We start from the raw sequence: 12,867 nt of genomic DNA, 5'->3' as shown, positions 1-12,867 counted from the left end.
TCCGAGCTCTCTAACGACCCAACCCTCCCACAGGCTGAGCTCAGCCTCCCGTAGTGTGGTGAGCAGAGCCCCCCCTGCTGGTCGGACTTTGCTACTATCCTTCAGTGGGTGCCAGCTCTCCTGCTGAGCAAAATTTTTGAGATTTCTTCCAGGAATCTTAAGAACTTAAGTATTGCCACACTGGGGCCCACCGAAGGTCCATCAAGCCCAGCATCCTGTTTCCAATAGTGGCCAATCCAGGTTACAAGTACCTGGCAAGGTCCCAAAACAGTACAATACATTTTATCAGGGGCAGATTGACCATTCAGGCAACCCGGACAGTGCCCGAGCGCCCAGAGGCTGTGCCCAGATGCCCGCCTGCACACTACAGCTCCTCACCGGTCTACCTTCCTGAGCCCTAATGCCAAGCCCCCTCCCCTGCCCATCTTCAAGTCTTGCTTAAACCCACCTCTTCAATGCTGCATTCGGCACATAACTCTTACCATTCACTAAATCCAGACTGCCCCATTTGACCGCCCCTATCGGACTGTCCGTCACTTGTCTCTTAGATTGTACGCTCTGAGCAGGACCGTCCCTCTATGTTAAATTGTACAGCGCTGCGTAACCCTAGTAGTGCTTTAGAAATGTTAAGTAGTATTAGTAATGTTGCTGTTGATCTAGTGGCCTCTGCAGGGGGAACATGTTTTTTTTTCCTACCCGTTGTGCTGCCGCTATTCCCCCTGCCTGGCACCACCGTACTTTAAAAATGGCAGCCGAGACTCCCTGCGGAAGTCTTCGCAAGGACTGTTGAGACTAGCGAGACTACCACGAGTTGTCTCAGCCACCATTTTGAAAACACAGCAGCCCCAGCAGGCGGGGGAACAGCGGCAGCATAGTGGGCAGGAAAGAACATGCTTCCCCCCCCCCCCCAGCAGAGACCACTAGACCAACAGGGCCCTTCAGGTAAGACCAGGGCAACGGGGGAATCGGCTGCGGCAGTAGGGGGCAGCAGCGCGACAGGAGGGGGTGTCGAGCAGCGGTTGGGCAGGGGGACCAGACCACTCTCAGAGCCCAGGGGCCAAGACCACTCTCAGTACATGGCAAATCCATGTGCCAATACTACCGCAGGGCCACTTTTACCACAGCTTGATAAAAGGGGTCCTTAGGTTGATCTTTTCGGAATACAACAGCCAGCCCGGTGGGATTTAAAGCATTTTTGAAAGAGCAGTCTTGATGGCAAAGTGTGTCATCTTGCAGTTGTGGTTGGTTGCGGATCGCCCAACCATATCCCACTGGAGGTCAGCAATGATTCAAGCCTGTGCGCTAGAGAAGAAAGGAATAAGGGACCTGGCCTCCAAGCGAGGTGAACAGTTTTGTGACATTTGGTCTCCATTTTGGGACTCTCTCACTCCAGTAGCAAGAAGCAAGATATTGAATTGTTAAAGTAAGGTTGGGAGGGTAGGGTGGGGGGGGGGGAAGGGGAGAAAGGGGGGGGGGGGTTTAGTTGAGACAAAATGGTTAAAAAAGTCAAGCAACTCAAACACTGTACTTGTTTATTGTTTATTCTGAGATTGATGTATATGGATACAGTTTGGATTGCAATAAATAAGAATTTATTTTTAAAAAAAAGGGGTCCTTAGGGGTCGTTGCAGTGCAGCTGATATTTGATTTTCCTGCTCAGGAGGGCCCTTTTACTAAGCTGTGGTAAGCACTACAGTGCACAGGACAGTAAAAAACACAAAGGGCTTTTCAAGAGCGTTTCAAGTGTGCTTTATTGGTGACCCAACATGGGCCGTGTTTTTCAGTGTAAAATACGCCTGCTTTCAGGGATCAATTCCACCAACCAAAACTATGTGCTTAGGTGGTGACTTTTTTGGCATGATCTTACAGAGTCCTGTTCTGTTCCTATTCACTGGTTTTAAACTTTTCAGTTTTCTCAGTAGAGTGGATCACCATTGTGCTTTGCTACCGCATATGTATCCTGTGTCACCCACCTGAGCATGTAGTTTTGGTTGGTGGAATTAATCCCTGAGGCAGGCGTTTTTTTTACTCTGAAACACGGGCTGTTTTGGGTTACCAATAAAGCACGCTTGTCCCACTCTTGAAAAGCCCTTTGTGCTTTTTTTTTTTTTTACTGTTTTTGTTGTGTATGTTGATACCACAGGACAGCTCAGGCGTCCTGCTGTGACTGTCAAATTGGTCCATACTAAAAATTATTTTTATTTTTTGCCCTGGAACAGGAAGTAACTGCAGAGGGAGCAGGGAACCAGCGGAGCCGACAGCTGCGCAGCTGCTCCCAGCACCCCAGCAGGTAGGAAGAATGCACCTAGTGGGGGAGGGGCTTGGAGGTGATGCACTGGGTAGGGGATGCTGCACCGGGGGGTGTGTCATGGTGCACCCAGGGGGATGGATGACGCTGCATGGGGGAGAGGGTGCGCAGCGGCGATCCGCCCTGGGTGGCAGCCGACCAAGGAACGCCACTGGTTGAAACGAATTTCATGAGTTATGCTCCATAGGTTTTTTTCCATCTGTTGAATGTCATGCCTGTTCAGGTCACCGTTTTTAGGGAATTCCCCACAACAACTCCAGAGTTTCTTTCCTAAAAGGACCAAACTAGAGTTCCTTACTACTGGCTATCCTTCAGCCTATTTATTATGAATAAGACTGCCAACTGGATCCAGATTCAAAGGCAGGGTTGATCCAGTCCTGGGTTTACCCTGGTGCTTGTAGGGACTTGTAGTCTTGCTTTTCTTAGAGAAGGCATTGGGGAAATCAGAACTACAAGTCCCTGCATACAACGGGGTAAACCCAGGACTGGCTCTATCCTGTCCTATAAATCGGGATCCAGTTGGCAGCCTTAATTACGAAGTGAGGCATTGAACTTCTGGCAAGTTTGATTACTATTTGAAATATTTTGGGAATCTTACATTAGAAACGAGTAACCCTTCATGAACCCTTCTTAAAACGCAACTAAATGTAATATATTCTTTGTTTTGAGGGATTTTGTTTTGGTTTGTTCAGCATAGAAAATGGGCATAATAATGGGTGCATTTTCCCCGCCGAGACAGAGGGAGGCGCTGATAAGTCTGGAGATTGCCGAGAGGCGCCCAGGAAAGAGTTAATACACCACCGCCCGGTGCATGCTGGGTAAGGAACTGGCTGCCGTCATTTTGTTTTCTAGGAGAGCTGGGGAGGATGAAGCTGATCTGCGGCTTCCGCTTTCTTTCGGTGAGTCCCCGGTTGTTTCTTGTCTGTGTTGGGGGAAGGGTGGGATCCTGTAGTAGTGACAGTGGGGGGGACCAGGCTTGCTTTATCCGTGGAGTTTCCTTGTCGAGGAGGGGGGGGCTGGCTGAATAGGCCTGGCTTTGGCTCTTCTCCTTTTACCCCAGGTATTGGGGGAGGGGGACATGGGGCCCCTGCCCTCATCACCGATCTCCCCTCGGCCCCTGTCACCCCTCTCCGGCCTGGTGTCTCCCAGACTTTCCCTGCTCAGGTGGTTCCGGCGGGACTGGTCGCTGAAGGTCATTATCACATCTCTCCCCATGTTATAGCTTTAGATTGCTTGAAATAAACTCTGGCCGTTACTGGTTTTAAAAGTCCGATTATTTAATGTGTGTTTAGCTGTAACCTCGTTTGTATGGTTGTTTTCTCGGTAATTAGTGTGGTTGAAATTGCTTGACATTGAACTGATATGCTATGCTGCTGTGCAGTATTCTGCTTCTGAAAGGAGCTGGTTTTTATCTTCGAGTGTTTTTTTTTTTTTTTTATTAAAAAGTTTTTATATACAGCCAATTGCTAAAATAGCATTAAGGCAGCAGTTTACAAACATAAGCACAAAAAAGTTAGGAAGTGCAAGAGTAAAAAAAAAAAAAAAATATATATATATATATATATATATATATATATATACATTCTCTAGTTTTCTTGTGGATTTATGATCACAGTGCTTGTGCTGGACATAATACTGCCAGATTTGCAGCTAACCAGCATCTATAACCGCCCTGCAGGATCTCTTCAAAGTTGGCACTGTCAGCGCAAATGGTAAAATATACCAAAGTTCAAAGCCAATTATTAAAAAAGAGTCTGCCTGAATCAGCTTGTGAACTGTATCATCTGAAAGAGAAAATTGTGTTCTACAACACTATGTTTTTGTTTTGCAATGCCACCATTAAGTAGGAAGTGACGTCACGGACAATCGATTGCTGCTTGATCTTTTAGCTCCGAAGCGTCCTCTCTAACAAATAAGCTGCATTAGCGATCATCTGCCCTGAATTGTGCTCTTCCCTCCTTTGGTGCTTGTAGCGGGTCTCGGGTGTTGATTTGGAGTGTCGGCAGGCGATCATGTCAGCGGCGCAGAAGGAGGTTGAGAAGCTGCAGGCTCAGTCTGCTGGTAAGCCCACGAGGCGCCATGTTTCCTCGGCTCGACTTTCTCACTCGGACTCTGACTCGGCTAGGTCTCTAACAGAAGCATGCTCAGTACCTCCAACCCGGGGTCTCTCTAAGGAGCTCAAGAAGTGCCTATCGGAAATCCGGGACAAAATAAAGACATCTAAGGAGGAAATACTGGAGCGAATGGATGCTATAAGTGTGGGCCTGCAGGAGCTGGGGGGGCCGCATGGAGGACTTTGAGGCTCGCATGGACGGGCATGAAGAACAGCTGAGTGGGGCTGAGGCTTGTCTCACGCAGATGCTGGCTTCCTATGATGACTTGCAGCATAAAATTGATGACTTAGAAAATCGTGGTCGTCGAAATAATCTCCGCCTCCGCGGTGTCCCTGAATCGGGAGACAAAGAGGATGTAGCTACCGTGGTGAGATCAATTTGTGGGAAATGGCGATTGAATGGGCACACAGGGCCTTGGGGAAACCTGTGGACAACCGCCCCCGGGACATTATAGTTTGTTTCGCTTCTTTTGGTTAAAGAGCAAGTGCTGCAACAAGCGCGTCAGGTTTCCTTTGTGGAATATAATGAAGCTAAAGTGGCGGTGTTCCAAGATTTGTCTCAGTAAACTCTGACTCAGAGGCGTGCTATGAAACCAGCTCTGGAAGTGTTGGTAAAGAATAAAATCCCATATCGCCGGGCTTTCCCATTTGCACTTTGTTTTACAGTGGAGGGGAAGCTGCATCGGAGTCGGCTGTTATCAGATGTTTGGAAGATATTGCATGGGGCTAGTCTGACGACCACTGCAGTCCCACCAGTCATCATGGGATCGACTGCAAGGGCTAAGCTTCAGAAGTGGAAGAGATGTGCCAGCAAGACCAAGAATGCTCAGGGAGCGGCCTGAATTGACTACGTATTTGGACAGGCTGTACATTTTCATTTGTGTTGGGTCTGTTAGTGCTGCCCTGAATCCTTTTAGGGGGGCGGTTTTAGCTATGTATGGCTGTTATTTGCTAAAGGGTTGGGAGTGGGAATTTTGGGGTGTGCGGATGGTGTAGGAGGGGAGCTAGTTGGGGACATGGAAGCGGGGAGGGAGTGGTCTGTTAGGATGGGGGACGAGTATGTTTGCATGGGGTGCGGTTGGGGTGTAGATTGGGTAGTGCTCGGGTTATGTGGGATTCTTCCTCCAGTGTTCCCAGTCAGTGGTATCACATAGCTACTGCCTGGTGGTATATGAGGTGGGGGATGTTTCTACTATGGGGGGCTGGTGGGGGGGTGTTTTTTTTTTTTTCTCCCTCTTCATCAGGTTTGGGTTTGCATTGGTTTCCCTGTTTTATTAGAGTTAACAAGCTAGTATTTAGAAGAATAAATGAGTGCTGATTTACACTTTTTGTCATATGTTAAGGGTCTGAACTCTCCTCAAAAGCGTCAAAAGATATTTAAGGAATTGTTGTTCCATAAACCACATGTGGTAGTTCTTCAAGAGACTCCATTTAAACCATATGGGCAAGGGATCTGATTCTTGACAGGACCAGCATTTGTAGTCAAGACTCTTGGTAATCCTGGCTACTCTAGCAGGTGTCCAATAGGCTCTGTGGAAAAGAAAATAAGAGGATTGGGATATCGCTGCCGATTTAGTAGGACGCATCGAGTGGACCCAAAAAGTGTACCAGTCAAACTCAGACGCATCCAGACTTAGATCCCTTTCCCAAGATAACCGTAAGGGAGCAACAGCATCGACACACGAATCCTGAAGTTTTTTATGAAGGACAGATGCTTTCTTCTTTGCAGCTACAATTTTGAGACAGAGGGCAACAAAATCAGAAGGAGTAGTGAGAAGGGAATTAGAGACCTGAAAGGTCGAGAGAAAAGTAGAGAGATCCTTCCACACGGGAGGGGCCAGTAAAGAAACATCATATAGTGCTTTGTAATGTCTCTCATTTCATTTAATAAAGACTTCTATAAATTATTTAAAAAAAATCCTGGGAGCATGCAATTCAGAAAAGCAGGTAAAGAAAAACAAAAAATTATTTAAAAAAAAGTTTTGTACAGAACAAATAGAGCATACTTTCTGGGATGTGTGCATCTAGATCTTTTCAGAATATAATGACATAAAATAGTATCTTAATGATTTTTAGAGTGGTTGGAAAATTTATGTGCCTAATTTTGTGTTCCCATTGGAGCACAACTGGAGAAAACCCTTGACAAATCAATCCCTGTGAAAGGTTAATAGGAAATGCATGCAGTTCTTTATTTAGTATGCTGGCATTGCTTTAACGTTGCTAGAGCACGGTGCCAAATTGAAATCCTAAAGCAAACAATCCCCAAACTTCTGAAGGTGTCTTATTTCATAGTCTGGTGTTACTTTACAAGGTTTCTCTGGTCTTGGCTTTATTTTTCCCCCCCAGATGATGGTTTTATAGCTCAGTTTAGTTTAAAGATGAGAGTCCAGTAGAGCACATTTAAGATCCAGGCAGGACATCTATCTTGCACCTAGAACCTCTCCTACTACTTAAGGTCTTTGTCTTTCACTTTGCAATTTCACCTTCCCCTTCCTCCTCCTCTTGGCTTCCAATTCAGTAGAACCAGCCTCGGGTTTTATCTCCTAGCTCCCTCCTTCTTGGAAGACTATGATTAGCTATGGGTTTTAACTCCTAGCTTTGGCTGTAGAAGTCATTCCCATGAAATACGCTATTAATTGGATTTACAATCTCTTGTTCTAGCGGAGGTGGTATTCTGCAAAAGCTGCTCCCAAACATGCAGCAGCAGAGCGAGGAAGACTACAGCCTGAGGAGCTCGAGGTGAGGAAACTAATGCTTCTTTAATATATGTGAAATGTTACTTGACTTTTCTCTCTAACACACCACTCTACTGATTAGTCACTGTCATGGATTACAAAGATCAGGAGAATAGATGATGCTGCTGTCTTCTGAAAGAATTGTCCTGAGTTTCCAGGTGTGTTTTGCTGAGCACCAATTAAATATGTAAATATAATTTGGTACCACTGAACTGAATATACAGCAGCCTTGCACCTTAAATTATATTTGGTTTTTCCAAAATGGTGAAATCATTTGTTATATTTCATTACCTGATCATTAGGGGATTGAGTTACGCATAAGCTGCTTAAACACACTTTAGTAAAAGGGACCCTTGTTCTGTGACAGGAATCCACACCTCAAAAAATTCATGCCTCAATAAATTATAGACTAACCGATTTATTGAGGCATGAGGTTTTTTGCGGTCTGGATTCCTGCTATAGACTGAGGGTCCCTTTTACTGAAGTGCGTTTAAGCAGTTTATGCATAATTCAGCCTCCTAATGATCAAGTATTGAAATACAGCATAAATAATTTCACCATTTTAGGAACGTCAAATATTATTATTATTTATAGCATTTGTATCCCACATTATCCCACCTTTTTGCAGACTCAATGTGGCTTACAATTCATCGTGGATGCTGAACATAGAAAAGAATTTACATTTGGTTTTACAACAGGTATTGGTGCATGGTGGAGAGATACATAGTGATGGAAGTAGAAAAGAATAGACATTTGTGTTAGCAGATATTTTGTGTGTATGATGGTGAGATACTTGATAGTGTTAATATTATGGGCATTAGGTACATGATAGTGAGAGCAAAAGGCATTAGAGAACGTTCCTTCATCTCTTAAAGAATGTAGAGTTACGCGTGTTGTCCATTGTGATATATTTTGTCGAAGAGATACGTTTTCAGGAGTTTGCGGAAATTGGTCATTTCGTAGACCGTTATTAGATTTCGTGGCAGTGTGTTCCAAAGCTGTGTGCTTGTATAAGAGAAGGTTGATGCATGCACTGATTTGTATTTCACACCTTTACAATTGGGAGGATGAAGGTTGAGGAATGTGCGGGAAGACTTTTTTACATTTCTGGGTGGTAATTCTATTAGGTCTGACATGTAGGCTGGGGCGTCACCATAGATGATTTTATGGACCAAGGTACAGAGTTTGAACGTGATACGTTCTTTGAGCGGGAGCCAGTGTAGTTTTTCTCGAAGGGGTGTTGCGCTTTCGTATTTTGGTTTGCCGAATATAAGTCTGGCTGCCGTGCTCTGGGCTGTCTGGAGTTTTTTTGAGTATTTGCTCTTTGCAGCCGGCATAGAGTGAGTTGCAATAGTCAAGGTGACTAAGTACCAATGATTGTACCAGGTAGCGGAAGACACTCCTTGGGAAAATGGTCTGACACTTTTTAGTTTCAACATTGAATGGAACATCTTTTTAGTTATGTTTTTTGCGTGGTTCTCAAGTGTTAGATGTCGATCAATGGTGACTCCAAGGATTTTCAGGGTGCCTGAGACTGGTAGACTTAAGTTGGGTGTGTTGATGGTGGTGAAATCCTTTTTGTTGTATTGCTAGGTGAGAACTAAGCATTGGGTTTTTTCAGCGTTTAGTTTCAGTCGGAATGCATCTGCCCAGGAGTTCATTACGTGTAGACTTTGGTTGATTTCATCGGAAATTTCTCTTAGATCGCGTTTGAACGGGATAAAGATTGTCACATCATCAGCATATATATATGGATTTAGATTCTGATTCGATAGGAGCTTAGCCAAGGACGTCATCATTAAGTTGAATATAATTTAAGAAAATATATCAATATATATAATATATAAATATAATTTAAGAAAATAGGTTCTGTGTTTAAAAGTATGTTCATCCTGTAAAGGACAGTTGAGCAAAAAACTTGTAAGCCTTTTTTTATAAGCCATTGAGGTCCCCTTAAGTGTACCCAAGCAAATAGGTTTTTATCGCTGAATGTTCTAAAATATTTTATTTATTGTGTGAAGTAAAATAGTATTGATTATTTTATTTAATACAGATCACAAAATTACCAAACGGTTTGGTGATTGCTTCGTTGGAAAACTATTCTCCAGTTTCGAAGGTTGCTGTGTTTGTTAAAGCAGGTAGCAGATATGAGACCAGCAGCAATCTGGGTATCAACCACGTGCTCCGCCTTTCTTCAAGTTTGGTACGTACCTTTTATTGTCTGAGTTCTGAGTTGCAAAGAGGGTAAAACCTTCACTTGTTAAACTAATTGTAGGTACTCTTTTTCCCTCCCTCCCCCCTCCAAGTCCCATAGCAGCTCTTTTGCTGTTTACCCTGACAAAATAGCCTTGTAATAAAATAGCCATTGACAAAATGGCCCTGAACAAAATAGCCCATCACAAAAATAAAAAGTCTACTAAAAATATATATATACTACATTGTTTATGGTAAAAAGAGGACTATTCTGTCACTTAAGGCACTTTAGGAAACTCCCAGTATAATAGTCTAGGGCAAGTCTAGCAATACACTATCAACGGATCTAAAGAATTAGTTCCTAATCTGGTCATTCTAGCAGTGGTCCTGAAGCCAGCAGCCAGGCACAAGACTCCTTTTAGAACCCTGTATTAAAGGGATCTAATCCTGGTCAGTACCAAGGGCTGTGAATAATATCTCTACAACAACCTAGACACTAGTCATACCAACTAGAAAGACCTGATTTGAGGACTATAGGGCACTTTAGGAAACTTGTGACAGCATAATAGACTAGGGCAAGTCTTGTTCTTCCACTGAGTTAACCCAAAACAAAAAAAAAAAAACAGTTAAGTCAGGAAACAAATGTCTGTCTTTGGAAAAGCTCTGTTGGGGCTTCTCCCACCCCCTAACCACAGGAAAATCTCCTCACACGGAAGTGCAGCAGAAAGAACAAATTAAAAATAGGTACATAGGCCATTTTGTCGGGAACCATTATGTGGGCGGGAGGGGGGGGCCGTTCGTCAGAGAATATTATGTCGGGGGGGGGGGGGGGGTCGTTAGGATTTTTTTTTTCTCAGCGGTATTTTGTCTAGGGGCTTTTTTGACCAGGTACCAATTGTACCCTGCACTACACACTACTATGTTGGGAGATGGTGAAGTCTGCCCTTGCAGTAACATTTGACCGTGAACTTGCATGCTTACAAGAAGCTGGAGGACCTGTGATGCTCTGCTGAAGGGGCACACTGAAGGAGTAGGGAATGGGACTTGATATACCGCCTTTCTGTGGTTTTTGTAACTATATTCAAAGCGGTTTACATAGTATATACGGGTACTTATTTGTACCTGGGGCAATGGAGGGTTAAGTGACTTGCCCAGAGTCACAAGGAACAGCGGTGGAAATCGAACTCAGTTCCCCAGGATCAAAGTCCACTGCACTAACCACTAGGCTACTCCTCCACTAACAACATTCTACGTCGAAGCCTGCTCTTGCAGATCAGTAATTCAGATGCACAGGCGTCTGTTTCTGTGAGTCTGACGTCCTGCACATATGTGCAGGACGTCACACTCACAGAAACAGAAGCCTGCACGGCCGCGTTGCTGATCTGCAAGGGCAGGCTTTTACATGGAATGTTGCTAGTGGAATAGCAAAATTTCATGTAGAATCTCAAATTGTAGCAACAGAATCTCAATAGTAGCAACATTCCATCTAGAGTCTCCAGTAGTAGCAACATTCCATGTAGAATCTCAAATAGGGAAAGGGAAGTGGGACTTGATATACCGCCTTTCTGTGGTTTTTGTAACTACATTCAAAGCGGTTTACATAGTATATACAGGTACTTATTTGTACCTGGGGCAATGGAGGGCTAAGTGACTGGCCCAGAGTCACAAGGAACTGCGGTGGGAATCGAACCCAGTTCCCCAGGATCAGAGTCTGCTGCACTAACCACTAGGCTACTCTTCCACTCCTGTTTGCTCACTCCTTTGTGCGATCGTCTGTGTAACTATCTGGGTGATACCGTGTTCATAATGAAGTTTTTGCTTAGTTTATTTGTATCAGGAGTTTAATATTGGTTGTAGATATTTGGGGATGAAATTTAGCAATTTTGTTTTGTATCGTGGATGTCCTGGAGATCAAATGAAACAGTTGATCCCAGTTATTACATGGTATGGACACTATGGTGGTTCTAAACCCATTTTTGAATCGTGTGTCGCAGGGGACCATCTGTCCGTGTCCTAGTGGGGAAAGATGTTACCTCCATAAGGGAGATTGAGATTAATGTAGTTAGGATGTTAGTTAGCCTTGACAATTGATTTATAAGGAACAAAATTGATTTTCTAGTAAATGGTGTACTTGTGTGGAATGTTTGATTTGTTTACCATTATTGAGACCTGGCTAAAGGATTTTGATGCCGCAATCCTTATTCGGTTAGGCCCCTCTGGTTATAAAGTTTGCCATCAAGGGGGTGCAGGGTGGGGGTGAATTATGTTTATTTAAAGAGGAATTGCAGCTACATTGTATAGAAGTGAGTTTTCTGAATACACCGAAGTTATTCTATTAGATGATGGGCATTGGGGTATTTGTGTACTTTGTATTCCCCTTTCCCTTAGCCCTTTATTATGATCTCTCTAAAATGGTGGTTGTGGGTAATTTTAAAATTCATTGGGAGTGTCTGCTGTCTTGTTTTGCCAATGATCAACTCCTCTACCTACATTGAAGGCAAAATGTTGGATCCTATTTTTGTAAATGAAAAAGTAGGGGAGGACCAATTAAAAAAATAAATAAATGGGAAAAAAAACAACTTAAAAATAAATAATAAAAAGGAACCTGGGAGTCAAGGAATGACAAACACAAAATTTATTGCAATAAAAACTAGACCGTCAAGTCTGTATAAAAACAGTTCAGAAGGTGACTCCTATTTTTGGTCCACCCTCAATAAGTACTAATTTATGTATCTTCTTAGCTAACTCTCCTGTTCCTTGGTCAGACCACCATTTACTGACTTTATTTTCACCTTTGTGGATTAGGGCTTAGAGGAATCATGAATTGTATGCTAAGAGAGCAGTACTAGATTAAAAAGAACTGAATGCAAACTGCCCATTCAGGTCTGAAGTGACTTAGATATAGATGAGCTTGTTCATCTTTGAAGTTTAAGTTCCGCCCCAGAGGTCATAGACATTAACTATAATGTGCCTCAAGTTGATGTTTCTGAACAAGCTCCATGATTTACTAGGACAGTGGCAGAAAAAAAAGCATAACTTATGCAACTTAGAGCTTGGTATAAAGTGGAAACACTGAAAGCACATCAGCAGTTTTTACATTGTGTGGAAGAATGTGGGCTTTTGATTGAAGGTGCTAAGAGAAATATTTTTTTCTCAAAGAGGATTCAAAACTCTTAGTCTAATCCCTGTGAGCTCTTTCGTTATGTGCAGGAATTACGAACTGTGCCGCAGTCTTCATGAAAGACTTCTTCACAGGGCTGTTGTAGAATTGTTTGCGCAAATGGTCGAGGAAATTCTTCTCTTCCCCCCCCCCCCCCCCCCCCCCCCCCCCCCCCCCCCCGAAGCTGATGATAATGAAGCTCCACTCACAATTGCCACCTCATTAAGAATTTATTGTCCAACATGCTCAGTGAATAATGTTATTTGATATACCTTCTTTCCATCAAATCGGGCTAGATCTATACCATTCTTCTATGGTTTATGTCAAGGTTTCACTTTTATAGAATGGACAGTCTCTT

At 43.6% G+C, this 12,867-nt stretch overlaps 1 protein-coding gene across 1 annotated transcript in view; it reads left to right on the top strand.

The window, feature by feature from the left end:
• Positions 1-3,107: 3,107 nt before the first annotated feature.
• Positions 3,108-12,867, top strand: part of LOC115476190 (cytochrome b-c1 complex subunit 2, mitochondrial) — a 30,966-nt gene continuing 21,206 nt past the window's right edge. Inside the window, exons 1-3 of the mRNA XM_030212425.1 lie at positions 3,108-3,207; positions 7,083-7,160; positions 9,210-9,359. Coding sequence (XP_030068285.1) covers positions 3,175-3,207; positions 7,083-7,160; positions 9,210-9,359 — 261 coding nt within the window. The 5' untranslated portion in view covers positions 3,108-3,174. The remainder of the gene's footprint in view (positions 3,208-7,082; positions 7,161-9,209; positions 9,360-12,867) is intronic.

Source organism: Microcaecilia unicolor, chromosome 8, assembly GCF_901765095.1.
Source record: "Microcaecilia unicolor chromosome 8, aMicUni1.1, whole genome shotgun sequence".
Classification (NCBI taxonomy): domain Eukaryota; kingdom Metazoa; phylum Chordata; class Amphibia; order Gymnophiona; family Siphonopidae; genus Microcaecilia; species Microcaecilia unicolor.
Note: the sequence above shows the minus strand (reverse complement) of the source record. Positions and strands in the feature narration are given on the sequence as shown.